General features: G+C 45.1%; 2 protein-coding genes and 1 long non-coding RNA gene across 5 annotated transcripts; 1 reads left to right on the top strand and 2 right to left on the bottom strand.

Moving 5' to 3' along the window:
* Positions 1-1,562: 1,562 nt before the first annotated feature.
* Positions 1,563-4,047, bottom strand: LOC109747290 (chaperone protein ClpB1-like). The gene is made up of 4 exons (XM_020306372.1): positions 3,165-4,047; positions 2,442-2,602; positions 2,240-2,353; positions 1,563-1,733 (listed from the first exon to the last, which is right to left on the bottom strand). Exons 1-4 carry the CDS (start codon positions 4,045-4,047, stop codon positions 1,563-1,565), a joined length of 1,329 nt encoding a protein of 442 aa, XP_020161961.1.
* A 4,369-nt stretch (positions 4,048-8,416) lies between these two features.
* Positions 8,417-13,965, top strand: LOC109747291 (uncharacterized). 3 transcript variants are annotated; one of them, XM_040388407.3, is made up of 15 exons: positions 8,417-8,804; positions 9,376-9,464; positions 9,726-9,977; positions 10,077-10,177; positions 10,284-10,470; positions 10,549-10,643; positions 10,715-10,849; positions 10,930-11,055; positions 11,131-11,265; positions 11,337-11,447; positions 11,549-11,644; positions 11,732-11,855; positions 12,132-12,297; positions 12,510-12,667; positions 13,270-13,965. In XM_040388407.3, exons 1-15 carry the CDS (start codon positions 8,639-8,641, stop codon positions 13,624-13,626), a joined length of 2,298 nt encoding a protein of 765 aa, XP_040244341.1. In that variant the 5' UTR covers positions 8,417-8,638; the 3' UTR covers positions 13,627-13,965. The 3 variants fall into 3 exon arrangements, with proteins under 3 accessions (XP_040244341.1, XP_040244347.1, XP_040244339.1); XM_040388413.3 differs by having other exon boundaries at positions 8,418-8,804; positions 10,921-11,055; positions 11,747-11,855; XM_040388405.3 differs by having other exon boundaries at positions 8,419-8,804; positions 10,921-11,055.
* Positions 13,966-17,650: 3,685 nt separating this feature from the next.
* Positions 17,651-20,502, bottom strand: LOC109747294 (uncharacterized). Its single transcript, XR_012184025.1, has 2 exons — positions 17,968-20,502; positions 17,651-17,885 (listed from the first exon to the last, which is right to left on the bottom strand). It is a non-coding gene; the product is annotated as an uncharacterized lncRNA (long non-coding RNA).
* Between the last annotated feature and the right edge of the window lie 409 nt (positions 20,503-20,911).

Raw genomic sequence — 20,911 nt, 5'->3', positions numbered from 1 at the left:
CTCGTTCCCGGGCGCACCACCACCCTCAGTCGTATCCATGTCATGTGGTCCATCTCCCTCCTCCGAGACTGCAGTATCCTCAATCTCAAGCTCTAAGATATAAGTGACTCCAGCATGTGTCCAGCTGACCACATCTGGTATATGCTCAACACTCACCACACTGACTAACAATCTCGCCGCATTTTGTGCGCGTGTGAAAGGCATGTCAACCTTTTCTGTCTTACCAATGAGACCACCCAAACTCCAAGCAATCAGAAAATGTTTTACATATTTAGGTGGCACCCCATAAAAGCGAACCCATACCTTCTGTAGAGGTGTACCTTCAGGTTCCTCCTGCTTCCACTCGTCGAAAGCGATAACAATGTTTGTACTCGTCACTCGGCATAAACCCCACTTAAGAAAATGCATCTGATCCTCTTTAGTGGGACAATCAACCTTATAAGACTGACCATCTAACTGCTCCAGAATCCAGTGGTGATTACCCGGCACTAACTCACGTAACTGTCTGATAATCTGAGCTTCGGACAACTGCCCATTAGTAACTCTGATAGCAACCGGGAAAGAGCTCTCAACCATCTGTGGTAGAGGATCGACCTCTGGTGTCTCAAAAAACATCAATTCCTTACAGCATACCCCAAAAATGTTAATGGCCGGCTTGGGACCAGAGAGGAGAGGGCATTCCCCAGTCACATGCTGGGAACGAAGACAATACTCGCAAAGCTCATTAGTACACTCTGCCACGAAGTGACCCGGCTCCCCACATCTATAGCAAGGCAACTTCTTCTTCTTAATCGCCCACTTAGATAGTTTCTCTCCCTCCGCTTTCTCCGACCCTTTGTCAGACGTGCCCTCCCGATGTTTGGTCCCTCCCGAAGTCACCGGAACCTGCACTGCTGCCAAAGCCCGAACCGCATCAACTGCCGCTGCGGGTAACGTGGATGGATCTCCCACTGTATCTGCCCCGTGCTCGATCTCCTCACCCGACGCCTCCTCTATAGCTGGCGGTGGTGGCGGTGGTGGCCGTTTCCCTCTCCCACCGCGACGATAGCCACCTCGGAAGCGATCTCTGGGTCCGGCGACACCTTCAACGAAATGACCGGGCGGCCCTTGAAATTGTCCCGCGTCCTCATCAGAATATCGAGTAAAGCCCCGGCCGCCACCGGACGAAGATCCACGGTGTATTCCCTCACCATATGCATCGTATCCGTCATCTCCCCACTGCCCGTATCGATTGAAATTCTTTCCATCTCTACTGTAACCAGTATATCCACCACGCCCGTTCGCCCCGCGACCTCGTCCGAGGGCCAGAGCCTTGGCTGCCGGTGGCTGAGTTGGATCCTCCTGCTGACGTACAGTGGACAGAGCAGCGTGCGTCGTCGCCGTAGCCCTGGCAGAATCGGTCGCCGCACCCTGCCGCAGGACGGTCGGAGCACCCCGGCCAGCTCCGGCTCTGGGTTTCATCCCCGTAGTCGACGGTCTCTGAAGATGCAGTCCGCCGCGCCCGGCATTGCCGTTCACACCAGCCGGCAACGCGCCGCGGCCGGCGCCACCAGCGCCAGCCATCAGCGGAACGCTACACCCAACACCGCCCGCAGCGGCGGCTCCAAGAACCGGAGGAGCACCACGAGCAGTACCTCTCGTAGGAACGGCGCCGGCGGCACCAAGAACCGGAGGAGCACCACGACCAGTACCTCCCGTAGGAGCAGCGCCAGCAGCAGACGGCGGCCCGCGACCTGACATGCCGCATGCACGAGAGACCCTCCTCGCCCGTCCCGAGCCGAGCGAAGGAAAACCCGAAGCCAAAACCCTAGAATCAATCGACAATATCCCTGGCAGTGTCGATACATGCACGTCCGGATGATTTGGAGACAGAGAGGCTTGGGCCTCTGGCTGGGCCTCGCCCGAACCGAGAAACTCCACGACCTTCGCTGTGTCCCGTAGTACATCCACCGCAGGCCCAAGGCCCAATAACGAGTTCAAACGAGCCCTTCTGGCTGCGCGAATCTCGCTCGCCGATTTCGCCACCGGCGATCCTGGCGGCGGCGGTGGCCGGAAAATCTTCCCTTTCTTCTTCTTTCTCGTGACCATAGTCCAGTTTTCCGGCAAAAAATCTGACAAAGTTACAGATTCGCGGATTACCTTAGGAATTGGTCCGATCCATGGTTTCATCGGCGGTTTGGAAATGTGAACTTTGGATCGACGGCGAATAGGATGACACTGCTTGCGCAACCTTACTGACCGCTTCATCCTGGCCAACAACTCGTTCATGCAATCTAGCCGCTAGGTGGATCAACTTATCCTTCTCCCCTTGATTAAGCGTGGTGACAGGAATTCCAGTCCATCGGCTCACAACCTTCAAATCACAACATTGGACATGCATGACAAGCACATCACATTGATTGAACAATGGACACAAATATAATTAGGAAGAGAATGCCTACTTGTGCAACTTGATCTGGGCCAACAATTGCTTCCTTCATTGCAGAGGAAGTTAGTGCAATGCTAAATTGCTGTTCTTGTTTGTCAATTTGCATCATCTTTTTCTCTGCAGTGGCGCATGCCTCATCAATCAGGTCAATTGCCTTATCAGGAAATTGACGACCTACAGTAGACACAGCAACAAATTCATCAAATTTTCCCACCATACATAAATGCTTGCCACTAACAAATGCTACTCATTAGAAAAGAAACATTGCAGTGCAGGTTGCTTCACTGATTTATACATACGGCGTTCACATGAATTTACTCCATCAAACGTTTTTAATGAATTATATCAAACTTAATGTATCTAAATAATGCAATTAGGGAACTCTACGACGCTCCAAATACAATTTAGAAATTATTTCAAATTAATAAATCCAACACTGCAAGGGTACAGGCCACAGCCCTTTAACACGAATTAACATTTCAACTTAATGTACCCAATGCAGTATGGATGCTCTACAGGGCCCTAAACACAAACTACAAATAATTTCAGCTTATCCAATGCAACATGGGTACTTCACTGCAAATAGTTTAAATTAGTCAGTGATCCTTAACAACGATGAGAAGTGATCTAAAAAGTCTTATATTTCTTTACAGCGGGGTACAGCTTAAGTGACTAGGTGAGTATGTGCATCAACTAATGGCGTCTCAACACACAATGAGTGAAGTTAATTCCTCACCAGTGATATAGCGGGCAGCGAGTGTTGTGGCAGCAACAAGAGCAGCATCCTGGATTTCCAAGCCATGGTGCTGCTTATACCTTTCTTTCAGCCCTCGCAGAATGGCAATGGTGGACTGCGTGCTCGGTTCCTCGACATGCACCTTTTGGAATCGCCGCTCCAATGCGGCATCCTTCTCAATGTACTTGTGGTACTCATCCAAAGTCGTCGCGGCCACACATCGGATACGACCACGGGCCAATGCCGGCTTCAGCATGTTGGCAGCATCCGTCGTACTCTTCTGGGCCAGACCGCCTCCTGCGCCAAGAAGCATGTGCATCTCGTCGATGAAGAGAATTACCTTGCCGTCCGCATCCTCTGCCAGCTTGATCACATTCTTGATGCGCTGCTCAAACATGCAACGGAACATAGTCCCAGCCACCATGGCCCCGAGATCAACTTCCACAATGCATGCTCCAGCGAGGGCGGCAGGGACTGTCCCAGCAGCAATGCGTTGAGCGAGGCCCTCGGCAATGGCTGTCTTGCCGACCCCTGCGGCACCGACTAGCGCCGCACAGTTCTTGGTCCGGCGGCTGAGGATGCAGATAACACGATCAATCTCGTCGTCGCGGCCAATCACCGGGTCTGCCTTGCCGGCCAAGGCCGTCATGTCCCGGCCGTACTTGCGCAGAGACACACTACGTTGGTAGTACCTCCACGCTGCCCAGCACATAACAGCAGCCGCTCCGGTACAGACCACACTGGCGACATCATCGAGCAACGTGTTGGGATTCTGGAAGGTGCGTGTTACATAGGTCCCAGAGGCTCGGTCGTAGACCTGATAAGTAATTGTTTCCACAATTCCTCCTCCTACGACCCCATCAAGCCATGTGCTGAAGGTCATCCTGAACACCGTCGACGTCCTTGCAAGCGAAAAGGTTCAGATTACTCCCGACTTTTACTTTGATTTGAAGGCAGCATTTGAAGATAAAAGAGCGAACTTTTAACTTGGAGAGATGTACTACAGACCAAGGACGCGATTTAAGTGTCCATCGACAAATCGATACTGAGGAAGCTAGCAACATTGGCAGAAGATTGGGGTTTGACATTGGGGAACAAAAGTTGGCCTCTTCCTTTTTAGAGGAGGGAAAAAACAGAGGAGACATGAGAGATTATTACCCGAGTCGTGGGCGTAGCTGCTCCAATGCTCGCCGCCGAGCGAGCCCTAGCCGCTCGACCTGGTCAGGTGCGCACCGGCTCCGCGCCGCTGCTCCACTCCGTCGCTCGGTACGACGCAGCCGCACTGGGGCGAGCGAACCCTTGTCCCCTCACCGGCGCCGCTGGAGCCCGCACCCGAGGTTCAGTAGTTCAGATTTCGGAGGGTTTCGGTTGGTCGCTCAACCCTTTTGGGCCACTCAGTGAATGGGCCTTCAGCCCTTGTGTGAAATGAATCCAAAACGACTAGGCCGCACCGTTTTCACCGGGTCAAATGACTTTGACACTGTTTCCCCTTCCAAAATGCCCCTAAGAGCAAGTTTGCCATAGAGTATTCTGAGAGTTTTAAGAGAAAAGGAGAAGGACTCATAAAAACGGTGCTAAAGTGGAGGCCACCACCTGAGGTTATGATTAAATTCAACATGGATGGAGCCTTCAAGAGCATATCTGGTGATACGGCCTCTCTGGTGGTACGATGCTCCGGTGTATTCTCGGCCACTAGATCACATTTAGTGCGACAGGATGAATGCACATGGGTTGGCCAGCACCCCCACTTCAAAATATGCAAATTACACCCTGAATTATGTTCTTAGTTGACCATGAGGGAGTTTCCTATTGCTAGTCGTCCTTGATGATCCGACACTTGTAGGCCATGTGTTGTTGCGGAATCAACACGTAACAGCTGCCCACCACAATGTCGATGAACGCCTTGACCCAAGGAGCGTGGGCTGGCGGCAGAAGGAGGATGGGCCATCGCTCGTCGTCGGACCGGCATCTCCCCCACTCCCGCTCGGAACCCAAACCTCACAGCACAGCGTGTTTGTTTGGAGGGAGTTGCCGATGGGGAATGGGAGTTTAAGGTCTATGGGAGTTAAATTCCTTTGATTGGCTCAGGTAAATGGGAGTTAGGATGGAAAGAGGAAGGGGAATTAAGAGGTCCAACTCCCTTCAATCTCTTCCCTGGAGGACCAGGTAATTAAGCGTGGGAGTGGGAATTGACGTAAAATGGAAAAATTGTTCGTTCACGTCCTATTGTTTAACGGTTGATGAAGCGCTCACTTTTCTAATCCAAACTCGCGTATCGTCAACAATTCCCAGTCCTATAACTCCATGTAGAATTCCCACCGATAATTACTACCACACATCAAACATGGGAATGGGACTAATAATCTACTTCCCAAGTCTAATTTCTTCACAAATTCCCCCTCGTAAATTCCCATGCCCAATCCCTCAAGCTGCCAAACACGCTGTCAAGGTTTTGGGCAACTCCTGCCGAAGGCAAGCCCAGCGTTGCTAACCACCTCGTGGAATAATTTGTGACTAGCGGTTGTGGATATGATATGAATCCATAGAATTCTTTGTTTTTTTTAAAGAAAGGGGTTTCCCCGCTTCATTTTTATTGATGAAGCAATCCATAGAATTCTTTTTCAGAGGAGAAACATATGTACTCCCTCCGTTTCAAAAAAATATAGTACTTCCTCTATCCCCGTGCTTCAACTTTGACCATAAATTTAACCAACGAGACCGACTGCGGCGGGAGCAAAAGTTATATCAGTGAATTCGTATTCAAAAGAAGTTTTCAATTATATAATTTTTTCTCCCGCCGCAATCAATCTCGTTTGTTAAATTTATGGTCAAAGTTGAACCTCGGGAAGCGGACACACTATATTTTGGAATGGATGGAGTATCAAACCTCTTGCTACAAGTCTTTTGGTTTTCCTGTGACGTGTTCTACACCTTTTTATGCTAATTCCTGTAGTTTTATAATCTATAAAATTTAAGAGCATGTAACATTTTAATTAAGTGTTTTTTCTTCTTCTAATTCTATATTTTAGAAACCATGCAAGTCTAAGGGGGCGTTAAGAACTAGTGGTGGTCATACTAGGCTTGCCTATGTCTTAATGCCACCTTTTTTTTTTAAAGAAACAAATCCATCACCAAATTAAGAATCAAATTTACATGCCATATGAGTATATGGTATGACTACACTCATTTTATTGCTTGTAAACGATGATTGATAGGACCCAAGTACATTCACCACAAACCATCCTTCCCACCCCTCTTCAACGCGAATCAAAATCATTGAAATATTCAATAACTCAAACATATCTTGTTCCTCCCCCCATTACATAATCTTATATCTCGGCAATCAATAATAATAATTCAAAATATATCACCTAACAATACGTCACATGTTTATTGTTTGCACTCTAGTCGATGCTCGAACGGTACAATTTGCTACAAGATTCGTGCAAAAGCAGTGTCCTCGGCCTTTATATCTCCCGGTTGCTTTTCCCCCGACCACATATCCCATCGCCCTAGCCCTAGCGCCGCCAGGCTCCCAGACTTCAACCGCATCGAATAGACAACTAGCCAACTCTCCGTCGCGATCTTGCTCTCTCTGCGCTTGGTTAAGCTACCAGGCAAATCCCAACCTCGTCGGTGACTATGTGGCCATGGTGGCTAGCGATGATCTCGACCACGTGGCGTTGATGGTCAGGGACGGTCTTGGTCTTGTGGCGCTGGTCTCCGCCGACGAAACAATCAAGAGATGGGTATCACCAATTCCTTACCTTTTGTTTTCTCACCTAGTTAATTGCATTTTTGTCACCGTTTCTACCTTCACTCATCATGACCGTTGATGGTCAGGGACGGTCTTGGTCTTGTGGCGCTGGTGGCAATAGCGCCGTCTCCGCCAACGAAACAATCAAGAGATGGGTATCGCCAATTCCTTACCTTTTGTTTTCTCACCTAGTTAATTGCATTTTTGTCACCGTTTCTACCTTCACTCATCATGACCAACATGGTAAATTTTGTTCCGCGCATCAGCTGGCAAGTCTTGAGGAATTCCTCTCTCACATACCCCGGGAAAGAAAGATTTGCTTCCCAAGGAATTTTTCTGATAATCAATGCAACAATCTATTACTTCAATTATTAATTATTATTAATGGTCTTGACTGGATTTTCTTGTGCGCCTTCGCTATTTGCTACTTGCTATACCAATTAATCCCCGTTCAAAATTTTGCAAGAAAATTAATAGGATGCCAAACATGCGGCGCAAATTCTCCAACGCACTCTACAGTAAGTCTGTGTCCCTGACATGCGGGCCAGCCACCTAACGGACCCACATGCCAGTGACCAAAATCCTGAGTAGTAAGTTAGAGGATCCAAAACGCCAAACATGCATGTGTAGCCATGCGACCCACCTCTGTTCCAGGCGAGTACAATCGAAGTCGCTCACATGCACTAATTCCTATGAATGCACGCATGCAAATTCTGCCTCTATGACTGAGCTGACACATCATCTTGAGATTGACTAAGTCATCACAGACGTCTTCGTAGTTAACGGGGGCGTCTCCTCCTACTGAACGCACATCACCGAAACGGCTAAAATAGATCTGGAAAAAATGCGAGCAGCAATATCTACTCTGGGACTTGAAGTATGATGGATAGGGAATACCACCGTTCTCGTGGCCATTCAACCGCACGGTTGGCTGACACGACCATTTCCGTATGATGGATAGGGAGTACGCGCGGTCGGAGCTCCGGCGACATCAGTCGCACCGCCACGTGTCTGCGTGCGCGCGTACACAGGCCGCCGTGCTCGGCCGGAACGGGGCGAGCACTGTACTCCCCCATTTCTTTTTAGTCCGCATATAAGATTTGGTCAAAGTCAAACTTTGTAAAGTTTAACTAACTTTATAGAAAAAATATTAACATCTCAAATACTAAAGTTATATGTTATGAAAATTAATTTCATCATGCATCTAATATTATTGATTTCATAGTGTGCATGTTGATATCTTTTCCTACAAAGCTAGTCAAATTTTATAAAGTTTGACTTTGACCAAATTTTATATGCAAACTAAAAAGAAACGGAGGGAGGACGAATTATACATGCTGCGCCTTTTCGTTGCAACGTTTCAGAAAAAGGCAGGGATATACTAGGGGGCAGTAGGCCGCGGTGGGGCGCAGTCAGCCAGTCAGGAGTGAGCGAGGAAGACGAGGCGAGAGAGAGAACAGAGAACCCACCCGGCCACGCAAAAGTCTCCTTTTTCTGACCTCTTTCATTCAAGTAGTGCGAACGCGGCCACGCCCCCTGCCATGCCCTGTCCACGCCGCGCGCCTGCTCCTTGTCAAATCCCTGCCTCGCTCCTCCCGCCCACTCTCCAGCGCCGCCCGTCGCCACATTAAACTGCAACTGCTCCGCCGTCGCCAAGGCCATTACATCGTCGTCCAAGTAGCCGCCGCCCGCCGGGCGTCCCGATATAGTCGTATAGATGGGGAGCGGGAGCGGACCAGTCGTGTGGAGAGAGATAGCGTCGTCGCCTCCGCCGGGATTCGGCCGGCCGACGGAGGGAGTGCGCGGAACAGCCTCGGGGAGCGAGAGGCCGTCACCGGCCCCGGGATTCGGCGCCGCGAGGCCGTCATCGACGCAGTCCGGAGGTTCGCTCGCCCCCCTTCACTCTGCCTCTCGCTTCCGTACGGCGAACGTCCCGTCTCTTGCTTCCGGCCGGCAAACGACGCGGCGCGCGCCGTCGGGCTCGCCTGTCTTACTCCGATCAAACGGGCCTGCGTCTTTTTCCTCTCCGTCAGTTCCTCCAAACCCTTATTGCACGAGTCGCCGCCGCAGCGCCAAGTACGGATTCTGTTTTCAAGTGGTCCAATCGTCCGGTGTGACCTACTGACTATATTTTCCAATTCTTAGGATGCCCATATGGTGATAAGGTCTTCTCAATCTTTTGTTTTACATAATGTACAGTTTCTTTTTTTCAAATTTCGATTCGATGCGTCAAAGACTTACGGCAACTCCAGCGCGGCTCACCAAATCGACCGCAAATCTCTAAATCCATGCTGCATGGTGTTGGGGCATGGTGGAACTATCGTTTTCAAAAATATTACTATGTTATTATGCAGTTCATCCGGACAGACATCTGCTTGAAATTATTATGATAAGACAAGCCATGTTCAGTAGTTGTTTTCAGCTTCATTCAGCTCACCACTTTGATGCTTGTAGGTACCAAGTCTGCTGCTCGTACCGATATGTTGCTCGAAGCAGGAATGGAAGCTGGCAGTGATAATCTTGAGGTTCAACGGCATGTTGGGGTACTTTGTGCATTCCTTTCTTCTTTGAAACATATATGTTCATTTTTTGATGTAGTTCTTTGCCCCAATCCTGACGGATTCGTGTATTACTTATGCATATAAGTAGAGCACAGTTTCATGCTAGTGACTGCTACATTCTTACGCTATAACACCTATAGAAGTGCTGGAATAGCAACCGTATAATAGAACCAACTGTTTACTCCTTGATGAATTACATACATTGTGTATTCAACATTCTAACTGGATTACTTTTTGTTACAGAATGAAAGTGCATCCCCCGCGAAAGGCACAAAGAGGAAATTTGTTGTTGATGCAACCGAAGGTGCATCACCAGGTGTTAATGCAAGTAACACTGGGCAGCACCAGCATTCCCGCAGAAAAGGTAAGGGTCCTGGGAAACATGCAAAGCTGGAAGACAACAAAGGTGCTACTAGGTTGGGGAGAGATCAGACACCAATCGGCGTATTTGAAGATGAATGCGTTTTCTGCCATTCATTTAGAACCAGTGAGCCGGTAATATGCTGCATATCATTTACACATATCTGTAAAAAATGTCTGTTGAAGTCTTCTTATTTGTACTGGCAATAAAAATGTTCACTTTTCCTATGTCAGTTCCATGGTCCGATGGTACTGTATCACAATAGAAGGATTGTGCCCAGTGACGAGGGGAACCCTACCAACGCCATCTATGTCCACGAGAAATGCATGGTTTGGTAAGTTTCTTTATACGGCATGGTTAACCCTTCATATTTAATTTATTTAGAATCATCATATGCAGTGTTCATCCATCCTTTTAATTCTTTACCCATGTTTCTGAAGGGCCCCAAAAGTGGAATCCAATGGTGATACTTTTAAGAATGTGGAGAGTGAAATCAATCGTTCTAAAAGATTGAGATGCAGAAGATGCAAACTCCGGGGAGCAGCGCTTGGTTGTTATGACAACTCCTGCAGAAAAAGTTATCATGTCCCATGTGCAATGATGATACCAGAATGCCGCTGGGATCCTGTAAGCTTTTGAGCATAGCTTGTCCTTGATCCATTTATAAACACTGATGCTCTGACATGTCTAGTTTTGATTTTGAAGGAGAATCGCCGTGTTTGGTGCCCCAAGCATGCACCACCTGATGAGATGAGCTCACCAACAATGGAGAGTGACACTCTTTCGCCTGTCCTTCAAAAGTACGCGATCTTTCTTCAACCTTCATGTTACTTGATTAATCCTTCATTTTATAATTCAGTGTTGTATCTAGTCATTCCAGCCAATGTCCAGCTAAAGAAATTTCGGTCGATTGCCAAATGGAAGATGAACACATTAATCCATTACCGTGCGATGAGATGAGCTCACCAATAATTGAAAGCGACATTACTTCCGCTGTCCTTCAGAGGTATGCGATCTTTCTTCAACCTTCTTGTTTCTTGATTAATCCTTCATTTTATAACTCGGTGTTTTATCTAGTCATTCCAGCCAATGTCCAACTAAAGAAATTTCGGTCGATTGCCAAATGGAAGAGGAACACATTAATCCATTACCGGGCGATGAGATGAGCTCACCAATAATTGAAACTGACATTACTTCCGCTGTCCTTCAGAAGTATGTGATCTTTCTTCAACCTTCATGTTACTTCATTAATCCTTCATTTTATAATTCAGTGTTGTATGTATCTAGTCATTCCAGCCAATGTCCAGCTAAAGAAATTTCGGTCGATTGCCAAATGGAAGATGAACACATTAATCCATTACCAGGCGATGAGATGAGCTCACCAATAATTGAAACTGACATTACTTCTGCTGTCCTTCAGAAGTATGTGATCTTTCTTCAACCTTCATGTTACTTGATTAATCCTTCATTTTATAATTCAGTGTTGTATCTAGTCATTCCAGCCAATGTCCAGCTAAAGAAATTTCCGGCGATTGCCAAGTTGAAAATGAACACATTAATCCACTCGCCACATCAAATTCTTCTTTGCCTGGACAAGTGCCTGGGTATGCATTCTTTCTTCACCCGCCTTGGAGATGGTTCCATTCGTCTGATTAATCATCAATCTTTCATTTTGTAGTTGATTTGTTGTATTTTTTTGTTCCAGCCAATATTTAGTTAAAGGAGGAACATCTGTCCTTGATAGAAGGGAAGATCTGCAAGTAGATCAGCTGAACACCTCGAGTTCTTCCTTGCCTCAGGGGTATGCGTGGCGGAAGTTACTGATCAGATGTTCAATCACTATTGATTAATATTCTTCTATAATTTGCACTGTATTTCATCATTACAGCCAATGTTTGGACAGAGGAAGAATTTCTGCTAATCACCGGAGAGAAGAAAAGCTAGTAAACCAGTCTAGCACCCCTGTGGATCAATGGGTTTTGCTCGGTATATCTTTAAGTGCATCAGAAAAGGTAGCATTAGACTATACTTGCAAACAATACTGTCCTTTTAGAGCATTTGGATATATCTGAACAATACTCTCATTTAGAGCTTTTGGATATATCTGAACAATACTCTCCTTTAAGAGCATTTGGATATATCTAAACAATACTAGCAAACATGTGTGTGGACAAGTAATGCAGCAATTTTAATTTACGGTCAAATTTAATTTATATAATCTGCTGGTTTTCGAAATAAGTTCTGTTCCATACCAAGCTATGATAAAATTGTTTATGTTTGTCATGCAGGATTCCTTGAAGGAATTTGCATCCTTAACCAGTTCAACCTTGGCTGAGGAATGGAACAAAAATGTGACCCATGTAATTGTGGGCAGAAACGCCGGTGATGCATGTGGCAGATCATATGAGGTCCTGATGGCGATACTCTCTGGGAAATGGGTTGTCACAGCCGGATGTTAGTATTAATCCATCTTACATCTCCCTTGTTTTGTATTGTTGACGATTATTGTACTACCTCCAAACTCATGCTGCATACTGCTTAATGTAATAAGCTGCTGGTCTATTTGCACTTCCATTTATCTGTGGCGATCTAAAACTTATCCTAGCTCGGCAGAGAATATCATTTCTCCTTGCACTGAAAGAGTTCACGTCATATTCATGTCTTAGGGATTGTGGATTGCTTGGTGGAACCGATTCCAGATCTAAAAACTTGCTTGGAAAAGCCGATCCCAGGCCCGGAAATTTCTTACGAGGTGAATTTCTGTGATGGTTCGTGCACATCAGGTTATGGACCAACGAAAGGAAGAGCTACAGCTGCTGAACAGGTATGTAAACATGTCTGGCAATAAATTATATTATCTACGAATTCAATATAGAGAAAAACATATGTAGTGAAAACTAATCGCAGTTTGCCTTATGCATCAGTTCAGGGGATTGGTTTACAATCTTTTTGTCAAAAGGTTTGGGAATCGGTTTACCTTTTTTTAAAAACCAAGTATAAATATGTACTTAAGTGTTCATACAAAGGCTGTTTGATGTCAAAGGCTTTAAGTGCATCTTTAGAGAAATTTAGGTGTTCCATGGTCACTATGTTCCAAGAGCTTTTCTTTTATAAGGTGGGGTGCTAAACAGATTTTCATATGTTTTTTTTATGAAAACAGCAGCGCTGCTTTCTAGTATTAATTAAGGTAGAATAAATTATACATAGAGTACAGAGGGAGCATTTGAGAAATCGAGGAAGCTGGAAACATCCTTTGCAGTGTTGTTTTACAAATTCTCTTTTGAAGTGTCATTTCCCTGAATGCGATGTTTTGGAATGCATGTCAATAGTCATGGATCTTATGAATGCATTTCAGTTATTATATGTAATGAAAGCAACATTTTGTTGCCTTTCTACAGCCAAATGATGAGAACATGATGTTTGCAGGCACCAAAACTGTTCTCGGGATTGCATTTCTGCCTCAGCACCTACATAGACCCTGAAGACAGAGAAACCATCCGAAGACTCGTAGCAGCTGGTGAAGGGCAAGTACTGGAGGGAATCAGCCCAGACCGGTTGCATGAGAATCTGAACAGGAATCCAGCGGAGGTGTACTTCATCTACGACAGCGGCCCTCCAAGGAAGATCACTTCGGATTTCGATCTTATCCTTGCCAAGGAGATTCAGGAGAGCATCGAGTACGCGAAATCGGGAGCGCAGGTGATCAGCCACAGGAGGCTGCTCCACGCTATCCTGTGCTACAATGCGCGGATCCTGGACCGGAGGCCTCACCAAGATATGTGAGTGAAGGGTGCGCTTCAGGCAGTGGCTTTTCGCTCGCGTTACGAGAGTTTTTTGGGTTCAGCCCCCCACATGAGCTACGAGGGGGGCTGTCGAAAGTTGACGAATCACACACTCTACTCACCCGTTAGGCTATAGGGTGGTGTTTGTTGTTGTTTTGGTGCTGGATTGCTCGTTTACCAGATTTTTAGTACTTGCGCCAGACGGTAGTTTCGCGGTACGGAAGGCGCTTGTTGTGAAATGGTTTAACCTTTTTGGCGGTGACTGAAACCTCTGTTGGGTAGCATCATATGTTTGGAATTGGATTGTCAACTCTGAAGAAGTTCTCAACTGTTCCCCTTTTGTTCCTTGCATCTTTCTTTCGTTCGTCAAATTTACAATTTAGAACTATTGAAGTAGCTTTGCTGTCACACTTCATAGTATTTGCATATTAGCTAGACATCAAAATGCCCTCACATAGTACGTGTCAAGGACCGGCCAACAGAGTAACACTACAACGGGGCTGTAGCCCTGCAATTGAGTTGGCTCAACAAAAGTCAGAGGCCAAGCTCAAACAGGTTGTTCAGAAGAGTTTACATTGCATTTTCCATTCAACCGACTCACCGTGCATGTGCTGGACGCAAAAATACCCGCTTTTGATTAGGCATATATACACATACACGCATGTGCTTTTGATTAGGCATATATCTTGCTGTCTTGTGACCTGCCAGCAGGCATAAGCGATGACAGATGAACATTCACGACTTTGCTCGAGCTCAACCCCAACTGACATGCACATGTAATGCCGACTAGCAAACCGCACTACTACTCAGAGAAAAACATTAATTTGTAAAGAAGAGAGAAGATGAACTAACTCGATGATCCAAGAAAACATACACTTAAGCCCTGTTCGGAGTCCCTCCACTCCGCTGCTCCACTCCGGGAGCAGCGTGGAGCTGCAGTTAAACAGTACGAAGCTGCAGTCCATCCACTCTGCAGCTCCTCGTATTTTGAGGAGCTGGTGGGTTGCCGAACACTGCCTTATATTGGGGCCTACTTTAGTTAAGTTGACTTGAAAAAAATATTCAGGTTAGTGGATTTTTTAGCCGTCGGAACTAAATCGGATGGCTGAGGTGCCTCTTCTACCTTCCGGGGTCCTCTCTTTTCTTTGATGTATCTTCCAGCGCCACGGCCAGCGATACTCCTGCACACACCTCTACATGAAAAACAATATAAGCCGAGTACTCAAACAACTTGGCGAAAGGCCAAATCCTCCTCAGCATAGACGATGCCGAGTGTTACACTCGGCAAAGTCAACTCGGCTTACCCACGATCGGTTTACACTGCTTTAAGCCGAGTGGCCAACAGATAATGCTCGTCTTACATTGAAACACAAGGCAAACAATATCTTTTCCTGTGGTGCCACTGCCGTGATGCCGTTGTCCCCAACCATTCTTCTAAACAACCCCGCCTCATCTTCTTCTTTGATGCCGTCGGCCCCACCTCACACCCGAACCGCCAAGCCTTCAACTCCCCTCCATCGGTGCTATCGCATCCTCCTTGGCTTCAGGTCGCTCCTGTTTGAGGCCTCACCGGCGCCATGCTCATCGCTGACGCTCGGTGTGGTGCCCCTTTTCCATCTCGGGACCGTGCCTCCTCTTCTCCCCCAAATTAGGCCCGACTACATGAGCATGGCCAATGACCCCATGGTGAACCAACACGTGGTGACCCCCAACGCTCTCGATAACCCGTACTACAAGAATGTCCTCGCGCACAAGGTGATGTTCTCGTCAAGGCGAAATCAAGAGGACGGTTGTCAACCACTGGTCCATCCATGAATAGTCACGCTGTCGTGTTAATTTGTTTGTGCGCTTTACATTTTGCACTGTCTCAGGTCACCTACTTGTGATTTTCGTTCAAATTTTATGCATATAATTAGTTATTTCCAGAAAATTGCTTTTGGAGCTCGGCCTCCAAATTCAAATTTCATCAAAATTCGTATTTTTATGTTTCAAAAAATTCTAAAAAAATACAGATATGCATGAAGGCATAACACACATGTGTGTAAATTTCCAGGGTAAAATACGTTAAAATGAAGGCTGTGCAAAAAGAAAAACCTGGGGCTTTTTAACACATGATACTATTCATCTTCTCAGGCCATGAATTTGTCTTTTTTATATAGATCGCATTTCATCCTAAAAATCTACACACATACACATAACATCCTTGTTTACTTGCACAAATTTTTTTTATATTTTTTTGAAACCAAAAAGTTTGTGTTTTGACTTTTTTCAAAATTTTCGAGCTCCAGTGAGCTCGGTCACCAAAACAACGTTCTCGTTATTTCTCTGTTCAAATCCTTTGATGCTTATTGATGATGCAGTTAGGGCATCTCCAACGCCTTCTCCTAAAATGGACACATTATTTGTCCCGATTGGTCCGGACCAGTCCGCAGACACGGATGCGGGAGCTGTCCATGCAACTGCATCCTCTAAACGTTCATGGCTAGGTCTGACCAATTTCATTTTAAATGCATAGGAATATGAGAGCTAGTTAAAGTGCGAGGTTCACATATATAGCGTCCGATCACAACCAAAAAGAAGCGAATATTTATTGTTTTTACATGCGCTCGATCACAAAAGTATCAGTCCGTGCAAAAAAGCTACATTTTTGCCCTGCCAGAGCGGCTATCTGAGCCTCCTAGCTCACTCTACCGCCACCTCCTCCTCGCGACCTGCCTCCTTCTCGGACACCAAGCGCTTCAACATCTTGAAATGGGCGGCATGCACGATCATCGCCGCATGGTCATCCAACTCGTCCATCCTCATGGTCAACATCTTTGAATCCTCTGAAGCGGCGCCGAGCTCAACTCTCCTCTCTTAGAGTTTGGTCTTCCTTTGTTCGAGGTCGATCTTCTTCTCGTTCGTCGTCATCCAGACGTTAAATCTCTCATCCTTCTTTTCCTCCTTCACGTCGGAGTGCTTGACACATTCCTTCTCCCTCTTCGCCAAGATGTCCTTGAAAGTTTCCATTAGCTTGGCTATCGCCCCTTCTCGCTTCTCCTTCTTTCCTCCCACTTCTTTCCTCGGAAGTCGGAACACCCTTCTAACCTTCTTAGGCGTCTCTTCTGTTGGGTCAGTTGGATCACCCGCTTCTTCCTCGGTGCCGATGCCGATGGTCTTGATGGAGTTGGCAATGGATAGTTGCCACTTGGTTTCCCCATTCAATTTAGGTCCTCACTTCTATGAAGAAGACTATGCTAATGGAAAAAAGAGCTAGTTGGATTGGTGATTCCAAACCTGCTTTTTGTAAGCTCTCTAGAGAATTGATGCTTTGTAAGCTCTTGTTCCATTTCATCTTGTATAACCGCAATGTGATTGTGTCTATACTTGATAGTTGCCTTAGCATGAAATAATTTGGTGTTTTCATCTCCAAGCTTAATCCATCTAATAGCTTCCTTGCTTCGAGTAAGTATTTTGGTATGATAGATGGTTAATCAAATGTTGTTTCAGAATCTCTGTCTATCACATGGATTTTGTGGCAAGACACATTGTTCTGGATTTGGGAGACGAAAGAGGCACTACAAGAAAAACTGCATGTAGACACGCTCAATTTCATACGTATAGACGTGTTATTTCATCTCTAAGCAACTATAGAGTCACTTTAGTAAAGCGTCCTTGGAGCGTCTCCCCACGGACCGTCCCAAAACATGTAGACACGCTTGCTAAGCGTGTATACATGGCTTGGGACGCTATATTGAGACGTTGAAAATCGTCTATTTTAGGTAAAGACGTTTCCTGAGATGTTCATTCAAGTCCAAAGAAACATACCATCATCATGACCTAATACGTATACATGCTATGTAGAGCTAGTAGAGACATTATGTTTATCTTCAAATATACGTAAGCTTCTTTGTAGCTATGGAATATTTTAATTTAAATAGTATTTTATTTATTTTGAATATGTGTTCAGCATTTCGATCACTTTTCATGCCACAAATGCATGTGCAGATTGATCAAACCACATCACCAATTGCATTCTCACACAATTAGCATAGAGTGGATAAATTAATAGGAACAAATGCCTCTACTGAAAGTGTGAAGCTCACAAATGAGATATTCATACGGAAGATACAAATAATTACGAAAACCCTACAAGGTAGAACTATGTACTCATTTGAAGCTAAAATCTATACATCATCTATAATATTTGTTCATTTGAAGATTATTCATCTGTAGTTGCTCCTGGCTCATGCAATGCACTCCTTTTCTGAATCCTCTAACCTGAAAAAGGAAGATAACAGAGAAAAGTTTAGATGAACATAACCTTTTAGACTATCATGACATTGTAAGAGATGTACAGTACCAATATTTTGTGGTTGTGTTGGACTAGCAATGTTCTGTGTCTGTGTTCAGAGGGGCTGATTTGATTGTTTTTTACCTAAACCACAAAGATTCTTCATCAATAATAAATCGTAAGTATGAATATTGGAGAATATTCGATTGCTTGTATGCAAGTGGACTTAAATGTGGCAATAACATAACCAATAGCATCACTTACTGTTTTGAATTTTTCATATGGTCACACCAGTCTCTCATCTCCAACATTTGAAATACGGTGAACAGAAACTACAAATATATTGCTCTCCAAGCATGTTTCCTCTGACCACATATGTTTAATCTTACTCACTAGAGCTCCTTTTGCCAGAAGTTTACTTTCGTTTCTTGATTTCATCAAATACAACAAGACTTCAGTTTTACCTTATTATTACAAGAAATGAAACATTCATTATCACAAACCTGCTTAGTGACTTCGTAAAGCTGCACACTTTGTTCAGGGCTACTTTGCTTGGTTGCATTGCTAGTTTCAGCATGAGCATTCTGCGATTCACTGAGAATAGGTGCGAATGTAGACACGAGATCAGCTATAATCAGGGAAGATAAATTACAGGAGGTTTGATATGATGCATAGTAAATGCACTAACTAATCACCCTTATTATGTACATATTGATCCTATATTGTTCCTGGTTGTACCATAGACACGATTATGAACTCTTCTCTTTACCAGCTCCAGGATTTATATAGGGCAATTGCTCGTCACTAAGATTATTACTATGACAAATAGACACCCTCATCTTACCACATACTGCAGATTTCCATAATTATGCCATTTTGTTACATTAGAGTTACTTGCTACTGCTGCTGCTGCTAGTTCATGACGATATCATGTGCTAAAAAAAAATCAATGGTGAGCAAATACCCTACTTGTACGAAACAGTACACCACACTTCTTCTAATCTTTTGTTTGAATATACCTGGTTAGTGAATTGCTCGCTTGGTAAAGCTGATCGGCCCTATCTAAGTTTTCAATGTGTGCTTTCTACAGCTGAGGCTCAGTTCAACTAAACATGGTAGAAAAAATGTTTGAGCTTACAAATCATTTTAATTTGACTAGTAGATTCAGGAGGATTTTTGGTAATGAATCATCCATCTCTGTAGGGCCTTGTAATTTTCCTTCATCTGGCTCTACATTTTCTGCATCCTGCCTTGGGATGCTCATGCTTCGAAGGCTACATTTTCTACATAAAGTCTTTGACAAAACAATGTTAAAATCATATGCTAATCAACAAGGCTAATGAAAGGAACGTGTGCATATAAACATATGCCAAGTTCATGCATTGCACTTGCATTATCAAATAAAGAACTAAACTATGTGAGATCCAATATGAACATACCAAAAAGTAGAAGAAAATTGCATACATACAGCTTGAGCCATGTTCTTATGATCATGCAAACAACCATAAATTTTATGCCAGATTTGGAGGCCACTTATGCTCACAGTGAAAGTGCATAATTTTATTAGTGCTATCGAGAGGCATCATGTTAGACGTATAGTACAAGGGCAGCAATGCAGGCAACATTCTTGCCAAGCTTAAGTCAGTAATATCGTCTGCAAGTGCCAATCATCATGCAAACCTTCGGTGTAACAAATTTTGACATATGCTGCTTGTGTCTATCACTACAAAAGTAAAAAAAATACTATTCGACCAGCTTTTTTTTATCTTCAAATTGCAAATATCTACTTTTACAGTGTTACCTGTTAACGAAGGCCAATTGTTCGTAATCTTTCACAGTTGCATCTTCAATCACATCCTAAGTATTGCTTTTTAACTTGTGAGACTGCATCAAACTATGAAAGGCAACTGTACAAAAGCCATATAATGCTATCTAATCTCATAACGGACAATATGAGAGATTTAGTATTAATAATAGATTGTACATTCTTGCCACCAGGAACAAATGATGTAAAACATCATGCTAATATAGTTGACCACCTATGTTAGATGTGAACCTAAGGTGAGATAGTGTTGCAAAGTGCACTATATTATTTAGATTCAGACAATAATATATATTATGCGTCAAAGGCTCACAGAACCAGCAATAGATTATGCGTCAGTAATTCAGTAACCTGATGCAGATCCTACGGTACTTCAACAAAGCATAGAAGATCACCACAAGAGAATGTGCACCCTGCTCAGAAGACATTTATGTGTTAAAACGACAAGATTTTACATCGCATTTTCCATGTTTGATTTTACTTTTACCAGACTAACAAGCCACTTCCCAATTTTGATTTGCCGGACAAACATACCAACACCATGCCATGCATTACAGACTCAATTAGAGGAAATTGATTACTCATTGTACCAATCAACTACTACAGCAACGAGCTTTGACTTTACAATCCGCAACTAGATAGATCACGTTTCAGTCAAAAAGGATCCACTAAAGGTCAACAACGACAGGCATGTTCAATAGGAACATAGAAGAAAGTAGAAGGAAACTGAAAGAGGCTACTTTTTTTAATGCTAAAAGTTGTACAGGAGATGTAATTCGAGGGAATACCTACTTGGCGAGGTGGAGGCCTGAAGATATTGGATGGAGCCGACCGCTGCTTGCGGACGGTGTAGCCACGGAAAACGCGGCAGAGCTCCTGGTGGAGGATGACACTGGCGTGGATGCTTGGTGATGGTGCGGACGACGCCAGGAGGAGCGCGGCTTGGCGACGGTGAGGATGGATGCCGGCAGGATCCAACTGGCGAAGTCGCCGACGGAGGAGAATGGGAAGTAGCCAGCGGAGATAGGAGCTCGCGCCGGAGGACAGGGCATGTGGGTGTGGCTTCTTCCGCGCGGGGATGGCGGGACGAGGGGTGCACGGGGTGCGCTGCTGCCGGCGGAGATTGGAATAGATCTGGAGGTTGAAGAATTGGGGAGGTGGGGAGATGGCGGCGTGGGGAAAACATGCGGA

This window comes from Aegilops tauschii, chromosome 1 (genome assembly GCF_002575655.3).
Source record: "Aegilops tauschii subsp. strangulata cultivar AL8/78 chromosome 1, Aet v6.0, whole genome shotgun sequence".
Taxonomy (NCBI): domain Eukaryota; kingdom Viridiplantae; phylum Streptophyta; class Magnoliopsida; order Poales; family Poaceae; genus Aegilops; species Aegilops tauschii.
Note: the sequence above shows the minus strand (reverse complement) of the source record. Positions and strands in the feature narration are given on the sequence as shown.